Here is a 23644-nt window from a genome sequence, read left to right as displayed (position 1 = left end):
GGACAGTTCCTGCTGCACAGTTCTTCCCTCACATAGCTGCCTACTTGACTTCTAGGAGCACAAGAACCTGCCTCTTTTTGAGTGAGACTGTTGATCCATCTGGCTCAGTGCTGTCTACACTGACTGACAGAGGCTTTCCAGGATTTCCAGCAGGAGTATTTCCCAGCCCTAGCTGGAGATACAATTTGGGATTGAACCTGGGACGTTCTGCAAGGCAGATGCTCTGCCACTACGGCCCTTTCCCTACTTTTCTGCAGCATTTTCCAATTCTATTACAGTTTTGGCTGCAGACTTTTAAGGATGCCATGTAGAAAACTCTTGCTTAATGATTCTCTGTTTCGTTTGCATGGTTGCTCTGTACTTTTATTAATTTATTTGCATTTTTGTGTGTTCTTTTTTCCATTGTATTTTGTTGACTGCTTGGAGGGCCACCAAGTTGTGAGACATCAACACATAAAAGCCAGAGTAACAATAATATTAGTAGTCATTGCATTTTCTCCCCTTTCTAGAAAAGTGCTCTGGAACAGAGACTGGAGGAGGCCAGGCAGCAGCTTTCAGCTGCACGGGCAAGCCATGCAGAGAGTTTAAGTCTTCTGGAGACTCAGGTACACAGGGCAGGATTGCTTTCTGAAGCCTGGGATGGTGCTTAGTGGTTGGTGAATTACAGCCTTCTCATACTTTCTGGGGTGGGGGATTCCTCTTGGCTTGGTCAAGCCAGGTACACAGTTTGGAGGGGCTCTCTTCTCATGGTTTTCAGGACCATTGCTCTGCCCTGGAACGTGTGATGTAGTAAGAATAGAGTTTCTCTGAGCATGTGCTGAGTGCTTTTCCTTGGCTGCTGAGTATCTGCAACCAACCTTTTATATATTCGGAGGAGATGGTTTTCAGGGCATGTGGCAGCCTTTCCAGGCCACCGCACCTGTTTAATAAAAATAATAATAAATATTTCTGATCTAGGACTTGGTTTCAGGAGGAAGGTGTGAGTGAAGCACATGTTCAGGAAAGGCACAAAGTGCTGTGTGCCCTGGGCTGTAGCACTTTGGACTGCTTGTGGTGGCAGGAATCACATCTTTTGAGCGATACCTCACATAATCACCCCTAAAGGACGGGCTGTAGCTCAATAGGAGTGCATCTACATTGTAGAGGGTCCCCAGTTCAGTCCCCAATATCTCCAGTTGAGGCTGGGAAAGCCCCAGTCCTGAAATCCTTGAGACAGAGGTGTAGCAAGGTCAGGTGGTACCCGATGCGGAATTTTTTTTGTCACCCCCCTCCCCACATTGATGGCTCCATGTAGACTTGGGAGGCTTGGGAGTCAGCAATGATACCTATGGCACTCCACCCCCTGCTCCCGCCCCCCTTCCTAGCCCTGCCTACACCCCTGACTATAAGGCCCATTGGACGCAGTTGGACTTACTTCTGAGTGAACATATAGGATGGCGCTTGCAAGCTGACTCAAGGGACGTGTTCCTGTAGATCACTCACATCAAGTAAAATGGATGTCTAAGGAACTTACTCCTGAGTAAGGAGTCGACCTTGAAAGCAGCCCAGCTGCCATCCCCAAATCATCCCCCGCCCCCGGCATTCCCCACAAAATTCAGAAATTGAGGGCTTCCACTGAATTGGGTTGGGCCAGGTCTGGACCTGAGAGGGTGCAGCCCCAAGTGTGCTAACTCGGAAGTAAGCCCTATCCAGCTCGACTAGCAAGCGTCCTCGCAGTGGGATCCTATGCACGTTTCCTCCATCACTGAGCATGGCGAGGGTGACTCCCTAGCAAGGCTGCTTGCAGCCACATTCCATATCTTAAGTACGCTTGAAACCCTCATGCTAAAACAAGGAATCAGGACTTTGAACCAGACATGGTTACTCAAAAGTTGTTATTATTATTATTGGCCTGAACGCAATGGGGTTTCCTTCCTTGGAAAGAGGCTTGGGATTGTGGTTGTGGTCATTTGAATGGGACTTGCCCCTAAGAAGGGTTTGAGTATGGGAGAGGGCGGGTTACTCGTGTGTAAAGCCCTTAGTATGAATACTTATGGCCTGAGCCCAAGCATGTTTATTCTGAAGTAAACCCTGCGTGGATTGGGACTGTCTCCCACGTAAATTGGCTGGAAATGGAAGCCATAGGCTGCAATCCGCTCAGATCAATGGTGGGAGGAGAACCGAGGCTCATTTGGCACCAGTGAGTTGGGGACAAGAGACTGTAGGGAAGCTGTTGTAGATATTATCATTATAGAAAGTAGTGCTGCTTTGCTGCTCTTTTCGCGCTACCTGCTCACTCCTGTTTGGAGCAGCTGCCTTATGCCCCAGCTGCTGCGGAGGTAAATGGAATGAGCTGGTTGGTGCCAGGAATGTGTGCCCCTTCCTCCGGGTGGGGCTGCCTGGAACCCCACCAGCTGAAAGTAATTGCTGGCCGGTTGGCACCTTGAGTAGCAGACAGAGAAGGCAGCAGTGGAGGCAGCTCTCAATGGCAAGAAATACCTTCCCGTCCCAAGGATTATCTAGGACTAGGGACGGACGGATACTCAGTTTCTTAAAGTGAGTGCTTTCCTTTTTTTAACGAAACAGACCAGGAGACCCCAGTGAGACGGAGCTGGGTGCTGCCTTCACCCCAGTTCATCCCGCCATCTCACCCCACCCCTCACCCCGTGCAGCTTCCTGGCACCATTCATAACTTCATGCTGAGGACTCCCACGCACGGGAGAAAACTACTTATCCAATAGCAAGCCAACCCACACCTGCCGCTGCATTCCATTTCGAGCCCTTTCGCTTGTGGCTTACCAGACGTGGGGGCGCCTCCCCCCCTCTTCTCGTCCTGCAATCAGTCGCTGGAGGAAGCAAAGGGAGTGTTCCCCCTCTCTCGCACGTGCCTCCTCTCGCTCCTTCCCTTCTGGGAGATGCTGTAGCTTCACGCTCATTCACCCAGCTACACCGAGAGGAGCCTTTTTGGTGCCATTTCCTGCGCGTGCGCATCTACTCGCAAGGTCCTGGTGCCAAACGGGGGGTGACATTCGGCACCCTCCGCCTGTCCACGACTCTCAAGCCTACAGTGAGTGGCAAAGCGGCAGCAAAGCACCATGGGAGTCATGGGGGGGTGCTGAATGTTGCCCCCCTTCAGGATGGTACCCGGGGCGGTCCACCTGCCCCCACGCCCCTTTGCAACACCACTGCCTTGAGAACTGCTGCAGTCAGTGCAGATAATGCTGCAGTTGGTAGACTTAGCTTGTTATTTAATTCAGCCATTTATACAGAACTGTGAGGACTAGAACCTTCTTTATTTTCAAGGGAAAGGCCTTAGCTTTGTGGTAGAGCACCTGCCTTGCATGCGGAAGGTCGCAGGTGGTCCAATCCCCATCATCCTCCAGGTAGGGCAGGAAGAAACACTCTTCCTGAAACCCTGGAGAGCCAATCAGGGTAGACGGTACTGAACTAGATGGGCCAATGGTCTGACTCTGTATAGGGCACTTCCCATCTCTCTTCTTCTTCTCCTCCTCCTCCTCCTCCTCATCCTCCTTCTTCTTCATATACCGCCCTATACCTGCAGGGCTTAGGGCGCTTTACAAAATAAAATCAGAATATAAAACCATAAAATATATAATCAAAATAAAAACAACAACAATCCAATAACACCCCCAACACTTTTTAAAAGGGCATATGATGTCAGTCAAATCAACCAAAGGCCTGGTTAAACAGGAACGTTGTTGCCTGGTGCCTAAAAGTGTATAATGAAGGCATCGGGCATTTTATTTATTTTTATATCTATCTCTACGTAATTTTAAATTGGTTGTGGTTTTATGGGGGGTGAGGGGAGAGGGCTGTTTAGGTCATAATAAACATTACTTCGCCTGCTTCAAAATGTGGCCCCTCTAGATTTGGGGGCCCCTCCTGATTGTGCTGCTGAGTGAGGGCTTGGACCTCCACCCCAAAGTCCCACTGTAGCAGCACTGCTGGCCCTATATTCTGTTGTGGTCCTTGGTGGAGGGAGGGAGACACACAACATTCAAACGTGGGCTCCTTCATGGTACAGCCAGTGAAAGCTGCATCCTGCAGTTCTCCCGGCTTTGGGTCATTGGTCCTGTCTGTTGCCTCCTAGATTGACAAACTGAACTGCCAGTTGGCTGAAAGGCAGGTGTGCCTAAGTGTAAGAGAGGAGCTTGTGCAGAGCCTCCAGGAAAGTAGTTCATCACAGGTAGGGGCCATCATGTCAGCTAGTCTATATCTCTTTCCTCTTCCCCAAATTGGGAGGCTGGCTGGCTGGGGTGGTGTGTGCATAGAATCATAGAATTGTAGAGTTAGAAGGGATCCAGATGGTCATATACTCCAACCTCTTGCAAAGCAAGAATCTCAACCAAAGCATCCATGACAGATGACTGACCATCCTTTGCTTTAAAACCTCCAAGGAAGAAGAATCCACCACTTTACAAAGGAGTTCGTTCTACTGCTGAACAGCTCTTACTATCAGAAAGTTCTTCCTGGTGTTTAGTTGGAAACTCCTTTATTGTAACTTGAATCCATTGGTTCAGATCCTGCATTCCAGAGCAGGAGAAAACAAGTTTGCTCTGTCTTCCATGTGACAGCCCTTTAGATATTTGAAGATGTCTATCATATCACCTCTCGGTCTCCTCTTAGCCACGATAAATATACCCAACTTCCTCAACCATTCCTCATAAGGCTTGGTTTCCAAACCTTTGATCATCTTGGTCACCCTCCTCTACACACGTTCCAGTTTGTCACTATCCTTCTTAAATTATGGTACACAAAAACTGGACACAGCACTTCAGGTGTGGTCTGACCCAGACAAAATAGAGCAGTACTATGACTTCCCTTGACCTGGACACCATACTTCTGTTGATGCAGCCTAGAATACCATTAGCTTTTTTTCCTGCTGCATCTCACTGTTGACTCAAGTTGAGCTTGTGCTCCGATAAGACCCTTAGGGCCTTTTCACACATACTTCTAGTAAGCCAGGTGTCTCCCTTATTTTTTTATTTAAAGATTTTCTTGCTTTACAAAAGTACATGCATTCTCTCTTTTTTCAGGTTGTACAGGTCTTTCTTACAAATCAGTTACATTTGTTGTGAGACATTTGTGTTGAGTACAGTATAAGGTTGGGGAAGAAGATGGGGGAGAGGAGGGGTGGGGTGGTGAGGCTTATATTATTTTGTATAGTGTGGGGGGGGTTGTGTCAGTGTCAACTGGGTAGGTTCTCTTTCTATTTGTTTATTACATTTCCTTGGTAGTGAGTAGTATTGGGGGGCAGGGTGTGGTTGGTTGTCTATGGTTGTCTGCAGTGAGGTTTGTTGGCATTTATGGGGAGGGGAGGGTTTGTTGGGTCAGATAAGCCAGATTGATTCATATGCTATCAGTGGATTCTTGTCATTGTCTCATTGGGATGTGTATGTGATAAAGGGGAGCCATACTGGGGTGAAGGCGTCCTCTTGTTTGTCCCCGTGTCAGTTTCAGTTTTTTGGATCGCTTTTCTAGTAAGGCTGTTTCCCATACAATTTGAAACTATTGGCCCATGTTTACTCCTGACAGGTTCTCCAGTGTCTGGCTATGAGGCTTCTGGCGGGTTATAAGTTCTGTATAATGTGAGTGGACATTATGATCTTGGAAGATGTTCAGTAGGGTCAGTTCTTGGGTGAGTTCTAATACCTGTTTAGTTATTTTGCATATCTCTTGTAGGACTGCTGTCCAGAAGGGTTGGATTTTAGGGCAATCCCACCACATGTGGAGGTATGTGCCTGTGGAGGTGCAGCTTCTTCAACATCTTGGTGAGGTTCCTGGGTGTATCAGCACTAGTTTCCATGGTGTTAAGTACCACCTGTAGGTGAGTTTCAGAGTGAGTTCCCTTCTTTTGGCTGATATGGACTTAAAGGGAAGTTTAGACCACATTCTAGTCCATTGGGTGAGGTTAATTTCATAGTCTATGTTGAACTCCCATTGTTCTTTGATTGCATCAAGAGGGGTTGTGGGATTTTGGACCAGTATTTTGTATATTGTGGATACCATCCCTTTTCCATGTCCCTCGGCTGTTGGGAGAAGGTTTTCGAAGGTGGTCAAGGGCCTAGTGGCTGCTTATTTAACTGCTGGGTTGTTTAAGAGGGCATGTAATTGGTGGTGTGTTAGCCAAGGTATTTGGGTGTCTCCTAGTTTGTCTTGTATTTCTTGTGTTGGTATGGGTTTGTTGTTTTTGTAGAAGTCTTTTAAACAGTGTAGGCCTTTGGCTTGCCAAGATTTTATCTGGATGTTTTGTGCTGCATGTTGGAATAGTAGGTTAGTGCGGATGGGGATAATCTGCCTAGTTTGTTTTAGAGAAATGGGTATGCTGTTGCAAGGATGTTTTTGATTGAGTCTCTCTCCAAGTGAACCCATTTTTTTGTCTTGTCTTCTAGAATATGCAGGATTATGTGGCATACATGGTTGGCGATGTAATTTGATTCTGTTTTGGGGATTCCCCATCCTCCTCCTGAGGAGGGGAGGTGCAGGTATTTGGGGCTTATTCTTGGCTATTTGTGTGAGAAAATACACAAGTGTAGTTTTTTCTGCCACTTCTGAAGTTGGGTTGGGGGAATCCAGGTTGGGAGGGTTTGGAATAAATAGGTTAGTTTTGGGAAGGTGATGATTTTGATCAGGGGTAGGCAACCTAAGACCCGGGGGCCGAATGCTGCCCAATTGCCTTCTCAATCCGGCCCATGGACAGTCCGGGAATCAGCGTATTTTTACATGAGTAAAATGCGTCCTTTTATTTAAAATGCATCTCTGGGTTATTTGTGGGGCCTGCCTGGTGTTTTTACATGAATAGATGGTGTACTTTTATTTAAAATGCATCTCTGGGTTATTTGTGGGGCATAGGAATTCATTCATTATTTTTTTCAAAATATATTCCGGCCCACCACATGGTCTGAGGGACGGTGGACTGGCCCATGGCTGAAAAATGTTGCTGACCCCTGATTTTGATCATTGCTACAGTGGTACCTCGCAAGACGAAATTAATTCGTTCCGGGAGTTTTTTCTTCTTGCGAGTTTTTTGTCTTGCGAAGCACGGTTTCCCATAGGAATGCATTGAAAATCAATCAATGTGTTCCTATGGAAACAGCCTTCAGACCAGGTCCGGGGACAGTCTGTCCCCCGACCTCTTCTGAAGGCTGGGGGGGGGGGGACAAGGGCTTTTCTTCCCACCGCCAGCCTTCAGAAGGCTGTTCTGAAGGCTGGCGGTGGGAAGAAAAGCCCTTCTCCCCACCTCCCGCCCCGCAAGCTCCGGGGACAGGAGGGCTTTGCTGCCGACCGCCAGCATTTTAAAAGCCCCCGGGACAGCGGAGACTTCTCCCTGTCCCGGGGCGATTTTAAAATGCTGGCGGGCGGCAGCGAAGCCTCCGCTGTCCCGGGGCGATTTTAAAATGCTGGGGGTCGGCAGCGAAGCCTCCGCTGTCCCGGGGCAATTTTAAAATGCTGGGGGTCGGCAGCGAAGCCTCCGCTGTCCCGGGGCGATTTTAAAATGCTGGCGGGCGGCAGCGAAGCCTCCGCTGTCCCGGGGGCTTTTAAAATGCTGGGGGTCGGCAGCGAAGGGTTCGCTGCCACCCGCCAGCATTTTAAGATCGCCCCGGGACAGCGGAGAAGTCTCCGCTGTCCCGGGAAGGCAGGTGGGGGGGAGCAAAGACTTTTGCCCCCCGCCGGCCTTCAGAAGAGGTCCAGGACCTCTTCTGAAGGCCGGCAGTGGGCGAAAGTCTTTGCTCCCCCCCCGCCTGCCTTCAAAAGCCGTCGGGATAGTGGAGAAATGCGATGCGCTTCTCCGCTATCCCAGGAAGGCAGGCGGTCGGGAGCAAGGACTTTTGCCCCCCGCCGGCCTTCAGAAGAGGTCCAGGACCTCTTCTGAAGGCTGGCGGTGGGCGAAAGTCTTTGCTCCCGACCGCCAGCATTTTAAAAGAGGTCCCCGGAGATTTCCCTATGGGCTTTCTTCTTGCGAAGCAAGCCCATAGGGAAATTCGTCTGGCAAAGCACCTTGAAAAATGGAAAACTCTTCTTGCGAGTTTTCCGTCTTGCGAGGCATTCGTCTTGCGAGGTACCACTGTATTTTGTCTGAGAGGGTGAAACTGGTGTTGTTCCATTTCCTCAATTCTCTGTTGATTTGTCGCCACAGCTGCTTGTAATTGTAGAGGTATAGTTTGTTGAGGTCTTTGATTATTTGAACCCCTAGGTACCTAAATTTGATGCAGCAGAATTTTATCTTTGTAATGTTGGTGAATTCCTTTTGGGTATGCGGGTGGGAGGTGGTAGTGTTGAAGCACATAGCCTCAGATTTTGTAAAGTTTACTTGTAGGGCCAACACCATTGTGAATGTGTTGGATTCTTTACTTAGGGTGGTTGCTGTGTTTATGGGGTCTGGTGTTATGACCATCAGGTTGTCTGCTAAGAGCCTTAGTTTGTAGGTTTTACCTTTTATTTCCATACCCTTGGTAACTGGGGCTGCTCGCAGTAGGATTGCTAGGGTTTCCAGGACCAGGATGAATAGGAAGGGAGACAGTGGGTGTCCTACTTTAGTGCCTCTTTAGATTGCTATAGTATTGGAGTCCATATTGTTAATTCTGCATTTTGCTGAGGTTTAGGAGTACATTTGTTTGAAGGTTTGTAGGAAGTTGGGGCCAAATTTCATGTTAGTTAATACTGCTAATAGCTATTTCCATTCTAAGCAATCAAAGGCTTTAAGGATGTCTAGGGACATGTCTAGGGATGTCAGTAGGAGTTTGATCATTTTGCTGTGTTCTGTCAGATTCAGTAGTTTCCTAATGGGGTTTGTTATGTTGCGACTAGGGGCAAAACCTGCTTGGCCCAGGATGATAAGTTTGCATAAGAAGATTTTTAGGCTTTTAGTTAGGATTGATGTGAATATCTTGTAGTCTTGGTTTATCAATGAGATTGGGTGGTATGATTCTATTTTGAGGCTATCTTTGAGTGGTTTTGGGATAGAGACTATTTTCGAAGAGGTCCAGGTTTTGGGGATAGGGGCTCCTTTTATGATTTCGCTAAATGTTGGTGGCTGTGTGCTGTGTTGTGCCAGTTGTTACAATGAGGCTAAAGGGAGAGCCCCATTGGTACTTGATTCCTGCTTGTTTGGATACATGGTTGTAGGTTTTTTCTTCAGTTTAGGGTCTCTTGCGATATATCCTGAAAGGCCAGGATGGGGTCTGCTCCATATCAGGGATTGGTTGTGTTTCTGAGGTTATTCCATATTTCTTCTTTCTTTTTGTAGCAGGTAAATCACACAATGATGTCTCATGGAGGGGTGTTGGCTTTCGGCATGGGTCTTAGAGCACTGTGTGCCCTTTCCAGATCATCTACTTTGAGATTCAGGTTTGGGATTGTGGGTTTTAGCCATCGTACAATGAGATTGGCCGGTTTTTTGTCCTTCATTTTCTCTGGGAAATTGCAGAAGTGGCTATTGCAGCGTCTACTGCAATCTTCAAGGGCTGCTAGTTTAATTCTCGCTTCCATGCTTTCTTTTTCTTGGCGGCGATCCGTATCAGCTAATTTATTTTTCAGACATGTGTTTTCCTTTCAGAATTGCTCTACAGTACTTGTTTTAGTTGCATCTGGTTTTCCTTTTCTAGAGTGGAGATGATGCCAGTGGGGGTCTCCACTTTAGAGGTCAGGTCGCTGATTATCGTCTTCAGGGGAGTAACTGTGTTCTTCAACAGTTCTGCTAGATTCAGTTCCATTTCCCTCAGGTCCCTTTTGTTGTTGGGCAGTTGTCATCATGGGGGGGATGTTGCGACTTCCTTGTCATTCGGCATCTCCTTGGTTAGTGCCATCTTGATTGTCTTGGTGGCCTTCGTCTGGGATGTGCGCTGTGTTCTGTTGAAGTGGGGGGATGTTGTGGTTCAATGTTTTGGTGCTAGTGGTTGTTGGCTGTTGTGGAATTATAGAGTTGTACAGGCGTTGTGATTGGTGGCTTTCTTCCCTGGTTGTTGCCTTGGGCACCCCTGGTCTCCCCCCCCCCCCCCGATTATGGCGGTAGCGGTGGCGCGGGCACCAGCCAGACAGCGTAGGTGGTGCTGGTGGCCCTCAAGAGCTCTGTGCGGCCTTGGCGCTTGCCATCTTGTCTCAACAGAAGTCCCAGGTGTCTCTCGTCTTATACTTGTGCATCTGGTTATTCCCGCCGAAGTGCAGAAGCTTCCACTTGTACTTATCGAAATTCATTTTGTTAGTTTGGCCCCAGTTCCCCAATCTGTTAAAGTCACTTTGAATCCTGTCTTCTGTGGCATTAGCTACCCCTCACAGTTTAGTGTGACATGCAGATTTGATGAGCATCCCCTCAATTCCTTCATCCAAGTCATTTATAAAGACACTGAACAACAACAACAGGTCCAGGACAGAACACTGCAGCACTCGACTTGTCACTTTTTTCCAGGGTGTTGAAGAACCATTAGGGAACACTCATTGTGTTCAGTAATTTATTTAAGCATTTGAGGTGTCAGAAACCCAAGGAAAGAATTATTTATTTTATTTATTTACTGCCTTAATATCCCACCTTTTCTCCAAGGAGCTCAAGGTGGCGTACATGATTCTCCCCCTCCTTGTTTCATCTCCATAAGAACCCTGTGAGGTAGATTATTTTGAGAGGCAGTGACTGGCCCAAGATGACCTAGCAAGCTTCATGGCCAAGTGAGGATTTGAACCCTAGTCTCACAGGTCCTAGCCCAACACTCTACCTGCTACGCCACATTGGCTTTCAAAGAAGGTTCTCTGTGTTTTCTTTGTAGGTGAAAGATCTAGAACAGGCACTACAGCTTGCTCACGAGACAGCAGCAAAAAGCAAAGAAGAGATGGAAGAGAGAGAGCTGCAGATCCAAAAGCTGGTGAGTTTAGGGTGGCCTAACTTTTGGCAGTGCTTTCCAGGATGTGAGGGGGAAGGAAAATACTTACAATAGCCCAATGTTGCTACTTGACTTGAGAGCTTCAGTAGAGACACGTGAGCAAGGCATGCCTGGGGTCACTATAAGGCATCCGTAGGCAACTCCAAGATCTTGTTCCCCCTATATGCCCAACCCACCCACTCTGATCTGTGGAACTGGAACTGTTAGTGGCACCACATGATCTGCATTTGCAGGAAAACAATCTTGTAGTGTGGCAGCACCCACACTTTTGAACTCCCTGCCCACTGATGTCAGACAGCATTGTTTTATTCTTATTGTAAATTGCTTTGAGCGTTGCTTTTTTACAGTCAAATGGTATAAATTTTGTGAAATAATAAATAAACTACCAAGACCCCCATCATATGTCTGCCCTAGATTCCCCGTTTAGATTATTTTCACCAGCACTTTCATATTCCACCATGCCCAGAGTGATGCATTGTGGGAAATGAAATGGCACCTCCTGGATTGCAGTGCTGCTGCTGCTACTGCTGCCTCCCAGTTTGTAAGTGCTCCAGGCCCACTCATGTAAGAAGAGGCCCATCAGAGGGGTGGGGTTTTTTGCTTTGTTTTTGCCATTCCTGCATCCTGTTTGAGTTGCAGAGAAAGGCATTGTGGGTTTTTCAGTTTGCTTGTTTTTCCTAAGGTCCTAGCCCTGAAGAATATAGGGGAGAATCCGGAAGTGTTTTGCAGGCTTTTCTCATCCCAAGTTTTCTAGGAGAATGGTTTTCTATTTATTTCTCAAGCCTCACAATAACATTCCCCTGACACAGGGAACCTGTGGACCTCCATATTTTAAATCACAAATCCCATCATTCCTGACTATTGGCTGTGCCGGCCCATGACTGATGAGTGTTGGGAGTCTGACAACATCTGGAGAACCACAGGCTTCACACCCCTTCCCTCCATTCCTCACTCTCTGCCTTATTGGTTCTGACCAAAACAATTTACAGATCTAAAAACAGACCTGGAAATAATTTCAGAATCAAGCATGTGAATGGGAGTAAGCCAATTGAATTAACATATATAGATATATGTTAAGACATATTCATATAATTTTATTTCATCACACTTTGCTCTGCTTAACCTGTTCTGAGCACATGCAGAGTTGATGGAGTTTCAATACCAGATTCTTCCCCCACCCCACCCCACCCCACTCTCTCACTCTGTCCTTTCTTAGCAGCAAACAGATCTGCAGCTGGAGAGAACCCAAGCACAGGAAGGCATCTACGCTGTGCAGCACCAGTGCACAGAGCAAGTTGGGAGGCTGCTGGAGCAGATGGCAACCCTGGAAGCTGCCCAGAAGACAGAAAAGATGGCTGCGCATCAGACGATGGTGAGTCCTGCTCTCCTTTTCAGAGCAACTGTCCACCTTCTCTAGCCACTTCTGTTCTTTTCTTTAATAAGATTTTATTAAAGCTTTTCATAATACAGTACAAAAAAAAAAAAACAGAAAGAGAAAGAAAGATGCAAATCCATCTTTCAAAGGTAGATCTTAACCCTTGTCTCACACAAAAAGGGGCGGACCCTCACCTAGGAGCTTCCTTTTCTTCTCCCAGCCTCCCTCCCTGGGAGATGTTCCTTTCCTCACACACAGGGTCCATCAGCTTCATGTGTGTACAGTAGAGGACATTAAAAAAACAACAACAACCCAGAAGCAAGAGGAAAGGAAAGGAAAAGAAACAGAAACAGGAATATAAAAATAACAAAAGAATGGAAAAAGTATTTTTTTAAAAGGAAAGAAAGAGAAATAAAAAGGGCTTCCAATTCTCCATCTGTTTCTTTCTCTCTCTCTCTCTCTATATATATATATATCAAAATATTCCAAGTATTCATTCTAGGTTGGTACCCAGCTGTTTCTCCTCCTGCTAGGCGATATTTTCCAAGTCTGGATCAACAGTAGTCTTCCTCCAGTCCAGCATAACTTTACCTCCAGTGTTGACAAAGAATAAATATTTGATCTTTATTCCTACATGAGTCCAATGTTTTGTTCTGTTTTTCATTTAGAGCCAACTGGAAAAAGAAAACGAAGAACTGAAAGGCAGATGCAAAGACTTGGAAAGCTCCTTAAGGAAGCAAGAATCTGAATTGGAAAGGCTAAAGGTATCTGTGCTCTTAACAGTCATATCCATCCAGCCTGTTGGAAACTGGTATCCTGCCTTTTTTGGGTTAAGCAAAAGCTATGCTGCTAGTGCAGCAGAGAAGAGAGGGTCCCCAACCTAAATGTGCTAGCTTTGACAGCCAGTTCAGTCAACTTGCAGGTGTTTTAATGGGTTTTGTTTTGCAAATGTTGCTAGCAGATTGTTGCAATGGCTGCCTCTGTGGGCTGGCATAAACCTGGGGTGGGGAGCTGTAGAGCATGGGTCTGAAAGCTGAATGCAGCCCTCAAGTCTGCTCTGTCTGGCCCTCAGGACTGACCCCAGGCCTTACTCCTCACTGCCCCACTTTGCTCCCTTTCAAATATCATTGCTGTGTAAGTGAGGGGGCTTTGTTTGTTGATATAGCAGCTCAGGAGTAAAGAGTTAACTTCCCTCTCCCCAGCAGCATTGCCTATCGAAACCAGTTCCTTGGAAAAACTGAAATACTTTTTCCAAGCATTTGAAGGGGTGAGGGGGAGAATGAGATGTGTGTGTGTTTTAAGTGTGGCTACACCTACTGGTGATTTTGGCCCTGCCCACCACTGGCATGCAGCCCTCAGAGGGTGGGCAAAAGGTAATGTGACCTTGAAGGTCAGAACAGTAGTCCACCTTGAACTGAGATTTCTCCTTTCTGTTTCTGTCGTCTTCCTTTGATTAAAATGGACTTTGATTGCATCCACTGTTACTTTCAATGAGCAGGCCCATTGAAATTAACGGACATGACTTAACTGACTATTCTAGACCCCGCGGGTGATGCTGTGGTCTAAACCACTAAGCCTCTTGAGCTAAACCACTAAGCCTCTTGAGCTTGCCGATCGGAAGGTCTTGCAGTTCTGTGTGACTGAGCTCCCGTTGCTCTGTCCCTGTTTCTGCCAACCTAGCAATTTGAAAGCATATCAGTGCAAGTAGATAAATAGGTGGGAAGGTAAATGGTGTTTCGATGCACTCTGGCACTCGTCATGGTGTTCTGTGCGCCAGTAGTGGTATAGTCATACTGGCCACATGACCCGGAAAGCTGTCTGTGGACAAATGCTAGCTTCCTTGGCCTGAAAGGCAAAATGAGCGCCGCACCCCATAATCAACTTTGACTGGACTTAACTGTCAAGGGGTCATTTACCTTTACCTTGTTTTGAGTATAACTTGGCTAGATACAACTCTTTGCCTTCCCTTCGTTTGAGATTTGGTAGTTTGCCAAGGTAAAGTAGGCTAGAATTGTGGTTGGAAGATGGCCTTTTCCACGCTACAGTGCATGGATTTAGGGAGTTTACTCTCATTCTGAATCCTCCATTCTCTAACCCCAGGATTCTTGCTGCTTTGCAGGCAGAATTGAGCAGTAGCGCTGAAAATACCCAAGCCCTGGAGGAGACGCGAAGGCAAAGGGAGCATCAACTGCAGCAGGAGGTGGGCTCACCCCTTTGGCACCCACTGTGGGTGTAGCTGGCCTTGTCTTCAGGGTTGGCCACGGCGGGAGGCTGTACCTGAGCCATTCATTGTGTTGGTATTGACAGGTCAAATCAGAGCCAATGCAAATAAATTAGTTCTGGCCCACCACAAATGACTGCAAATCAGGCAGTGATAGGGGACCATTTTGGAGATGGGCAGGTGGTCTCCATAATAGCTGAGAATCTAAAACAGATGTCTCTGTCTTGACTTTACTGCCTGGGTAAAAGCTGTCTGTCATAACTGTTCGTGGTAACGAGTCATTTCAGTGGCTAGGAAAAAATCCCCTTCTGATAGAGTCCTCCCCCACTTCCTTGTCCTCCCCCACCTGCTCCCTGCTGTTTATGAAGTGGGGATTGTGTTTGGGCAGAGCTTTTATCCAAAGCAGTGGCTTTGGGAACCAGGGCTTGTTCTGCTATGAAGCCAGAACTTTTCACCATAGAAATCTGTCACACTTCTTCACAGAGGCTCTGGAGCGATCCTTCTTCACCTGTTACATATTCCTCTAGCTCCAGCAGGGTGCTGGGTGCTGTAGAAATTAAGTCTGGAAATGGTGGGTTCTTACCCTGCAAATTTAGGAAGATACAGAAGAGGTGTTGATTACGTTTGGAGGTCCAGCAGAGTTAATGGTACAATCAGGATTAATCAAGACAAAGAGGATTTTGAGGAGAAACAGTTTAGAGAGGGGGAAAGGTGTTCCAGATATTGGGGGGCAGTGGGGGGCAGTGTAGGGGGAAGAGAGACTTGGGTGAGCTTGTGAGAGGAGTGGAGGAAACATAAGAACAACCTGCTGTATCAGGCCAGTGGCCCTTCTAGTCCAGCATCCTGTTCCCTTAGTGGCTGGTATTCAGGGGCATTACTCCCTCTGGCTGTAGAGTCAGAGCACAGCCATCAGGGCCAGTAGCTATTGTTAGCCCTCTCCACAGGTGTTCTGTGTTGCTTGCATCTCACCCTTGAGAGTGTGAACAGCCTTTTGTCAAAAAGCATCATGTGTTGAGGTGAGGTCAGGGGAGGAGGGACCTTAACTGTTTTAGATCTGAAAGCAAAGACAGGAAATAGCCACGAAAGCTCATTGTGCAAATGTTTCAGCCAGCCTGGTGCCCTCCAGATGTTTTGGACCACAACTTCCATCAGCTCAGCCAGCACACTGGCATTGAAATCCAGAACATCTGGAGGGCCCCAGGTTGGCAAGGGCTGACATTTGTCCAGTGTTGTAATAGGTAGCATATGTTGTCTGGACACTTATGCTTGTACATGCTGTTACACCAGATTTTGTACAAAAAGGACACCATCTTTGGCTGCCATCCTCCTTTTCTGATATAGCACTCCAGCTCCTAGTGTAAAATAGCCCTCAAGTGGGTCCAGTCTTACAGTGATGTTGGATTATGATAAACATTCATTTTGGAATGTCTGGGAAGCAACATCATAACTGTCCATGGCCTTACTTTTTTCCCTTGGTGGCTTAGCTTGTCGATCTGACTGTGCTGTTGAATGAGAAGGACCTGCTGATTGCAGAGAAAGCAGAGGCACTTCTGAAAGGGGAGGAAGAGCTGAAGCACTTAAGGCAAGGTAAGACCCAGCAAAGCTTCATTTACTAGTAGCAAGGAGGGTGATGTGGTTCTCCAAGTTCTGTTGGACTCCCAACTGTCGTCAGCAGCTGCCAGTAGCTCAGGATGAATTGTACTTCAGTGGCACCTGGAGCACCACAGGTTAGAACAGTGGACCAAAGTGGATGGAATGACTGGATCAAGTTCATCAGTTTTGTTGAATTAATTAAACTAAACAGGTTTACTTGCATTTTAAATAAATGTGCAATTAATTGTTACTGTTTTGAATTTTATTCTGTTATGTTGGAATGGCAGACTAGGACCTGGGAGGCTCAGGATCAAACCCCCATTTGGCCATGAATCTTTTGCTAGGTGATGTTGGGCTAGTTGTTTCCTCTCTCAGCCTAGGCTACCTTGCAGGGCTGTTGTGAGGATAAAAGTGGGGGAACAGGCTGAATGCTTCTTGGACTGAATGCTTATTGATTAATGACTGCATCCCACCCTCTCTTCCCTGCCTCTAAACTGGTTTCCCTTTCCTTCTAGACCACGATGCACTTCTGCTGCAGATGGACCAGTTGCAGTCCAACCTTGAGTTGTGCCAGCACCAGGCCATGGAGACAGAAGCTGCGGCAGAGAAACGGATGAGTGCTTTGCAAGAGCAGCTACAGTTCCAGCAGGAGCGCCTCTTAGCCAGCGAGAAGCAAGTAAGCAGCTTCCCCTCCTTGGGCAGGGCAAGCCCTTAGCCTTTCTAAAAACAACACTGTGGCTTCTCCTCTGGAATGTTCCTCTCTTCAGTGCTGGAACACTGCAGCAGTGGGGAACCTCCAGACCATGCACCTCCCCATTTAGTCCACTGGGCAATTTCAGCCAAACCATAATGTCATTAGGGGGGAAATGGGGCATCCCCCCACTAGTCGTGGTCTGCTGTCATCCACCCTCCAACCTACCTCCTTACGATTGGGGACAGGAAGGGTGGGAACAACTCAGTGTTGGCTCCTTAGTTTTTGTGTTCCCCTGGCAGAACTCAACAAGGGTAAAGGTGGAGCCAAAACTAGAATGCGTTGACTGTGGCTCCACCTACTGTGACAGATTTTTAAATCCCAACAATTTTGTTTTCTTTCTTTTTTAAAAACTGACAAGTTTCCAGCCTTATGGATGCAAAGATGCACTTGAGGGCAGTGCCTGATGAAATCTCATCAGCCAGAAGGGTTGCTATGTAAGATTTCCATGCCCTTTATAATTCCTTAACACTTCCCATTATTGTGGAAGCAAAACACATATATGCAAAATAAACACAATTTAAGCAGGTTTTCAGAATTTGGGTTACCTCATCACAGATGTGCGGCTTCTACCTTAAGCTTTCTTTGATATGTTTTGGAGGTGCCAGTACAGCCTTTTGACCCATATTGGCTGGTCTGCTTGTAGCTTGGTGCAGCCATTATTCCTGTGGTTTTGGTGCTTGCTTATCTCTTCTCACCCACCCTGCCCCTTCATATGTGGCCAGGAGAAACCTACTTGTCCCAAATCTCTTCAGGATGTACATAAGCTCTCTTTTTGTTGCCTCTCTGATCTTGCTAAATCCAGCCCGTTTTTACCTCCTGCCAGGCTGCTACATTAGAACTGACTTCTGCAGCCCTGAAAAAGCATCTGTGTCCCTCTGAAGATGGGGGAACAGAGCCAAACGGGGAGGTGGCTGCCACTGATATTGTCCAGCTCCAGAAGGAAAACAGAGACTTGGAGCAGCAAATCACAGAGAAGAACAAGGTGTGGGTTCAACTGTTCATAAGCCTTTCTCCTACTTTTCCCCTCCTTCCAATTGTTTCTGATATGCAGTGGTACCTTGGTTGTTGAACAGCTTGGCTCCTGAACAAATTGGCTCCTGAACGCCACAAACTTGGAAGTAAGCCGACCTTTTTGGAAGCCGAACATCTGATGTGGCTTCCACGGCTTCCAATTGAGTGCAGGAAGCTCCTGCAGCCAACCGGAAGCCGTGCCTTGGTTTTTGAACAGTTCCGGGAGTCTAAGTCAAACAATACCACCACCACTCAGTTTAAAAGGCCATAGGTTGTTTAATTAGCCAAAAGCTTGGGAGAAGAAGGATGTTTTTGCCTGGCACCTAAAGATATGTAATGAAGGTGCCAGGCAAGCCTCCCTGGGGAGAGCATCCCAAAAGTGGGGAGCCACTGTGGAAAAGGCTTGATAGTTGAGGTGAAGTGGCTTTTATTGATGGCCAGACTTGTGAACTGACGTTCTCCCACTACCCTTTCTCCTCTGGTAGACAATAAAGCAGCTGCAGCAGAGGATGGCAGAGCTGAAGAAAACCTTGCAGAAAGAATTGGTGAGTTCATCTTGTGCTGAATGGCAGTCTCTGTCATTATCATAGGGACTAGTTTGGTGTATGTCACTGTGTGTGTGTGTGTGTGTGTGTGTGTGTGTGTGTGTGTGTATGCCATGATTTTAGCATGCAAAGGAGGAAAAGTGCAGAATTTGGTGGCAGAAGCAGAATTCAGTTTCTTGAGGATGTCAGCTCTTGAATTTTATTGTAAAGACAAGTTTCTAGCACTTATGGGGATGAATATATGCATGGGTAATACTACTGATGTTTTGGAAGCCTGAGTGGTGACTTGAATTTTCTCAAGTGTTGTTTGGGACTAGCTAGCATAACTGGAACAAATGATCCAAATTAGTGAGCGCTTGCTGTGAATGAGCTGCCCAGTTTGCATAATTTATGTAGGTTGCTACAGTCGCCTTTGGAGGTGGGGCAGAATTTGATAGTGTGGCATATATGCAGACCCAGCAGGGCCCCTTTGTTTCTTGCTCTCCAGAATGGCTTTGGAGGATGTGAGGCCTGGCTTCAGGAGTGTTGGATGTGGCGGCTTTGCCTGTCCCTTAAAGCTAGCACTGGTTTTTATCCTTTTCAGAAAATGCGACCCGATGGTGAGGTCCCTGAGGTCCCCACTGCTGCCTTGACTGTAACAAACAACTCCGATCTGAATGACTCCCGAGAGATAAACTTTGAGTACCTTAAGCACGTGGTGCTAAAATTTATGTCCTGCCGGGAATCAGAGGTAAGAAAAACATGTTTTACTGACGATGCCATTTTAACTTGTCCTCATCCTCCTGCCCTGCCCTCTAGTTTCCTCCCTCTTTATTTTGCTTTTGGCTGTGAATCAACATGCCTCAGGTGATAAGTTCCATGTGACATACCATAAGTTCAAATTCAGAATATTTTTGAATTTTTGCCTGCCACCTTGATGAAGCATACGTACAAAATTGACCACTGTAAGCTAGTACCTCAGGGATCCCAGTTGAAACACAGAAGTCTAATCCACTATTTTCTACTATATATTTTGGAATGTGGTTTGTCCATTTGTTCTCTGTGCATTCAACCACCTCTCAAGATACCGTATTTTCCTGTGTATAAGACACCCCCATGCATAAGACGACCCCTATTTTTTAAACCCAAAATTAAGAAATTAAGTTGTTTAGCTTTGGGGGGGGGGGTCACTTCCAACAATCGCTCACCCGCCTGCCTGCCACTGCTGATCGCACATCTCACCACAGCCAATTGTCTGCCCACTCACCGCCACCAACAGCCCTCCCGGCCACTTGCTGCAGCCAGCAATCACCTGCCCACCTTGCCACAGCTGCCAATCGCCTGCCCAATTGCTGCAGCCACAGCCAATCGCCAGCAGGCCTTGCTGCAGCCACCAATCACCCGCCCAATTGCCGCTGCCTACCTCCTGCTTGCTGCTGCCATTAATTGCACGTCCCCCTTCTGCATTCATTATCCATGTATAAGACAACACCCAATTTTTTCCTAATTTTTTTAAAGCAAAAATCATTGCCTTATACACAGAAAAATACAGTACTATCTCCAAACGCAGTACAAGGGTTACTGAGGTGGAGGCAGCAGTCCTTGTCAGTGTTTGGATGCCAAATGCCATTTTGGATCAAGATGAAGGGTTGAAACATTACTTTGGTGTAACTCTGTCTATTCTTTGGCATAGATTCAGCTGCCTAACTCAGGCAGTGGACTTTGTCACCATTTAGATGCCATTTTGACTCAAGATGGCAGATCAGATTAAACCTTAATAAGCATTAGCTTCCACCGCCACACACACAAATTGATTTGGGACCAGGTCATTGTTCTCCAGGTCAGGTCAGAGCCCTGGGTTGCTGTGTGGGTATGTTTTTGTGTGTGCACATAGCCCCCAAACTCACCAGGCTAGCAGACACCAAGAGCGACAAGCATTTTTCTCTAGCTAGTTGGCTGTACCTCTGTGATCAAATCTGTAAGGGTTATACATAACAATCAGTTGTAACTCACCAGCTATTGCATTTCAGGCATTCCACCTGATAAAAGCCATGTCTGTGTTGCTAAACTTCTCAAAAGAGGAAGAAAACATGCTCAAGGAAACCTTGGAGTATAAGGTAAGACTTTGCTTGAACTCTTACAAGTTCACTTGGGCATCTTCCGTCACTTGATGACCCCTATATCAAGGGATAGCTTGCATGTGTGAAGCAGGCATTGTGGGTCTATGTGCCAGAAATGGAGCTTTTGTTCCAGTCCTTCCATCACATGGGCTTTGGGAATCTTCCTTTTCAATTTGGGTCTCAGCCACATTGCCATTAGCATTACAGGGTGCATGCATCAAGTATATTTATTTATGCTCAGTATATATTTAAGTATATTTAAGCTCAGGCCTTTTTCTAATGTGCTTGTGAATTGCTGCTTCTACATGGCAATGGGTCACCTAGTCCTAGGCCATATCAAGGGAATGCAGCTCTATCAATTCCAGAGTTGTCTTATTTCCACATATACATACATACTGTTCAGAAGTCCATGTCCTGGTGGCTCCTCTGTTCTTCCTGGCTGCTGATGGATTCTTGCATCTGTCCTCAAAGACCTGTGCTTAATTAAGCTTGTCTGTCTTGCATTATACTGAGATTGCATCCCTATCACTTTTCTGCATTAGCTTCACACCCTAGCCTGGCCTAGTGATGGCTTTTCAACCTATGTATCTTTGTGGAAGCTTTCAGGGTATTGACTTCTTGCTCCCCATTTTTGTTCTGCTGGGACTTTGCAGATGCACACAGCTTTATTCAGATTTTCCACCTTCCTTTGCCCCTAATGTTTGGCTGCTCAGTTAATGGTGTGCCTTTTTTTTTTTGACTTATTGTTTTCCTTCTGCCAGATGTCGTGGTTTGGGTCAAAACCATCTCCCAGGGGCAGCATCCGACCCTCCATCTCAAGTCCAAGGACTCCGTGGTCGTGAGTGCCCCCCGCCTTGACCCAAGGATGTGCTGCCTGCCTCCAGCTGCTTTTTTTTTTCTATGAAAAGGATCCTGCACCCACCAACTGAGGTGGTGTCTTTATTGCTGTCACCACAGTATTTTTGTACAAGAACTTTGAAAAATTGTTTACAAAGCTGTACTGTAAAAGGAGTGTCCTTTGCTGCAGCCTGACACCCCCCCTCCCTATTCCATCGTTTAGTGATAACAAATGGCCCTGGCTTCCGAGGCCTTGTGGAACCCAAGCGGTTGTGATTCTGGTGGCAGGAATTAGCAGCATGGGGCAGCTTCTGTCACAAACAGAAATCCCGAGTGTTGTATGTTGAGGAACAAGTGCATGTGTCTGTGCTGCACTTACATCATTCCAGACAGTGTAGAAAACCTTGTCGGGGTGGGGAGCAATTCTGCTTTCTCAGACTGATAACACCTCCCTTCTCAGCACTGCTTCACCAAGGCTGACTGAAACTGCTGGTGCATTCACACCTATGCTGCAAACAGCCCCATCTGCTTCAGCCAGGGCCAGATTTATTTTTCTTAAAGAAAAATGATTAAGTGGTCTTCACAAAGCTTCATGTACTTGCCTTACCTTTCTAGATGAACACAGCAAGTTGCAGAGCGGAAGCAGGGTGGCGGCCTCTCATTTTTAAAGCGAAAACAGTAAGGTGATGGGGTTGCTTTGAGAGAACATGTTCTGTTTCACCTCTAGCTGAATTTGCTTGCAGGGAAGGGGGCAGCTGAGAGCTGCAGGTGCATCAGCCTCTGACAACATATCCTAGCTCCGTTTCAGCCGCAACACTAGCAATCAATGTTGCTTTACTTAACAGATGGGGAGCTCCTCACATAATCACAGTTATTTTTTTTACACTACTTGAAAGTAACAGTCAGTTTGGCTCATTAGAAAGAAGAAACAAAGTACATGACCTTGCTTAAGAATTCTTTTTTCTTTAGTTATAAACCAAACAAAAAAGCCCCCCACCCCTATATTTTTATTAACCAGTCTATGTAAAGATACTGTCTATTCTGTACAGAACATCAACCATGTTAAGAGAGCAGGTTGCAATTTTAATATTGCCACTGCATATTGCTAAGCTACAGTATATTTTTGTTTACAAAGTGCTTATTAAGAAGAAAAAATCAGCCATGGTGGGGTTGGTTTTTCTTACCAAGAGCACAGCGTAAAATTTCTACTGGTTGATACTTTATTGTATTTTCCCAGAGTCACCTTTTTAAAGGTATTGTATGGAAACTCTCTTGGGCAGGACTCTATAGTAGCCTTAGTGTTGAATTCTTGTAAGGTAAGGTATCAGAGCACGAATGAGGTGTGTATATTCATTCAACGGTAGCAACAATGCACTTTTTCTCCTTGTACAAAGAAAACACAAACCACCTTTGGAGTGTATGTAGAAAAAAGCTTTTATGGACACTTGGGAAGTCCATTCATTCTGTGTACATATGGACTGTATTATGTAATGGCTTGTAGAGTCCTAATTTGTGGTGCAATACATTTTTGATTAAAACTTGAGGCTACTTAATTATCTTCATGCTTCATGGTATATACTTAACTGGTAGCACTGGAGGTTCCAAGCCTTGCCTACGGTTGCTTAATGGAAAAGTTTTTCACTGGGCATGTGGAATTAGTTCTCTCTTCTCTCTTTAAACACAGATGAGGCAGACTCTGTCTTCCTGAGAATGTGAACAGCCCTTCTGTCATCTGTCTCCCCATTCAGGGTTAAAAACGCCACATCACCTTTCCTGCCGTGACTGCAAAGTGCCTATTTCAACTGCGCTGCTTTACTTATTACCCCTATAGTCCACTTGCAAGTCTATTGTGCAGGTTCCTGAAAAGAATGGACTCCATTCTCAGCTTCACAGTCGATACAGCACTTCACCTTCTCAATTTCAAGTTAAGAATGTACTATACTGTGTTTTCTCTAGGCTGTAATACTTTACAATACAGTAACAGGGCATGCTTAAAGCAGGATTATAAAATCAAGCTGTCTTTCAGAAGTACTCTTGTCTTTAACCAACCTCTAATGGCTACATACTACCCTGTAAGAACAAAGGGTCCTACTTGTGGGCTACCTAAAGGCATCTTAGCAGCTGCTATTATGGAAACTAGCCTTTGATCTGCACTAGGAAGACTTGTACAATGTGTTACTTTGACAAAAGACTCATCTGTCTACCACCATCTTTTGGGGGGAGATGGGCAACTAGTTAGCAGTTTGAGATTAGTGTCTGAATGTGGAAAATCTGAATTTTCAAACATATAAAGCAGACTACTGCTGCCTTCCACCATATCAAAATCAATTTCAGCTTC

The 23644-nt window shown here is 46.3% G+C and overlaps 1 protein-coding gene across 13 annotated transcripts in view; it reads left to right on the top strand.

Moving 5' to 3' along the window:
* GOLGA1 (golgin A1) overlaps positions 1-22862 on the top strand; it is a 38736-nt gene extending 15874 nt beyond the window's left edge. For 6 of the 13 annotated variants that reach the window (XM_028715906.2, XM_028715902.2, XM_028715903.2 and 3 more), the window contains 13 exons: positions 510-605; positions 4091-4186; positions 10758-10853; positions 12088-12243; positions 12915-13010; positions 14366-14446; positions 15952-16054; positions 16576-16736; positions 17638-17796; positions 18311-18370; positions 18954-19100; positions 20380-20466; positions 21231-22862. In XM_028715906.2, coding sequence (XP_028571739.2) covers positions 510-605; positions 4091-4186; positions 10758-10853; positions 12088-12243; positions 12915-13010; positions 14366-14446; positions 15952-16054; positions 16576-16736; positions 17638-17796; positions 18311-18370; positions 18954-19100; positions 20380-20466; positions 21231-21311 — 1419 coding nt within the window. In that variant the 3' untranslated portion in view covers positions 21312-22862. The remainder of the gene's footprint in view (positions 1-509; positions 606-4090; positions 4187-10757; positions 10854-12087; positions 12244-12914; positions 13011-14365; positions 14447-15951; positions 16055-16575; positions 16737-17637; positions 17797-18310; positions 18371-18953; positions 19101-20379; positions 20467-21230) is intronic. The other 7 variants (XM_028715911.2, XM_028715908.2, XM_028715905.2 and 4 more) reach the window with 6 other exon arrangements.
* Positions 22863-23644: the final 782 nt, after the last annotated feature.

This window comes from Podarcis muralis, chromosome Z (assembly GCF_964188315.1).
Source record: "Podarcis muralis chromosome Z, rPodMur119.hap1.1, whole genome shotgun sequence".
Classification (NCBI taxonomy): Eukaryota; Metazoa; Chordata; class Lepidosauria; order Squamata; family Lacertidae; genus Podarcis; species Podarcis muralis.
The sequence above is the reverse complement of the archived record's forward strand: the minus strand, read 5'-3'. Positions and strand labels throughout refer to the sequence as shown.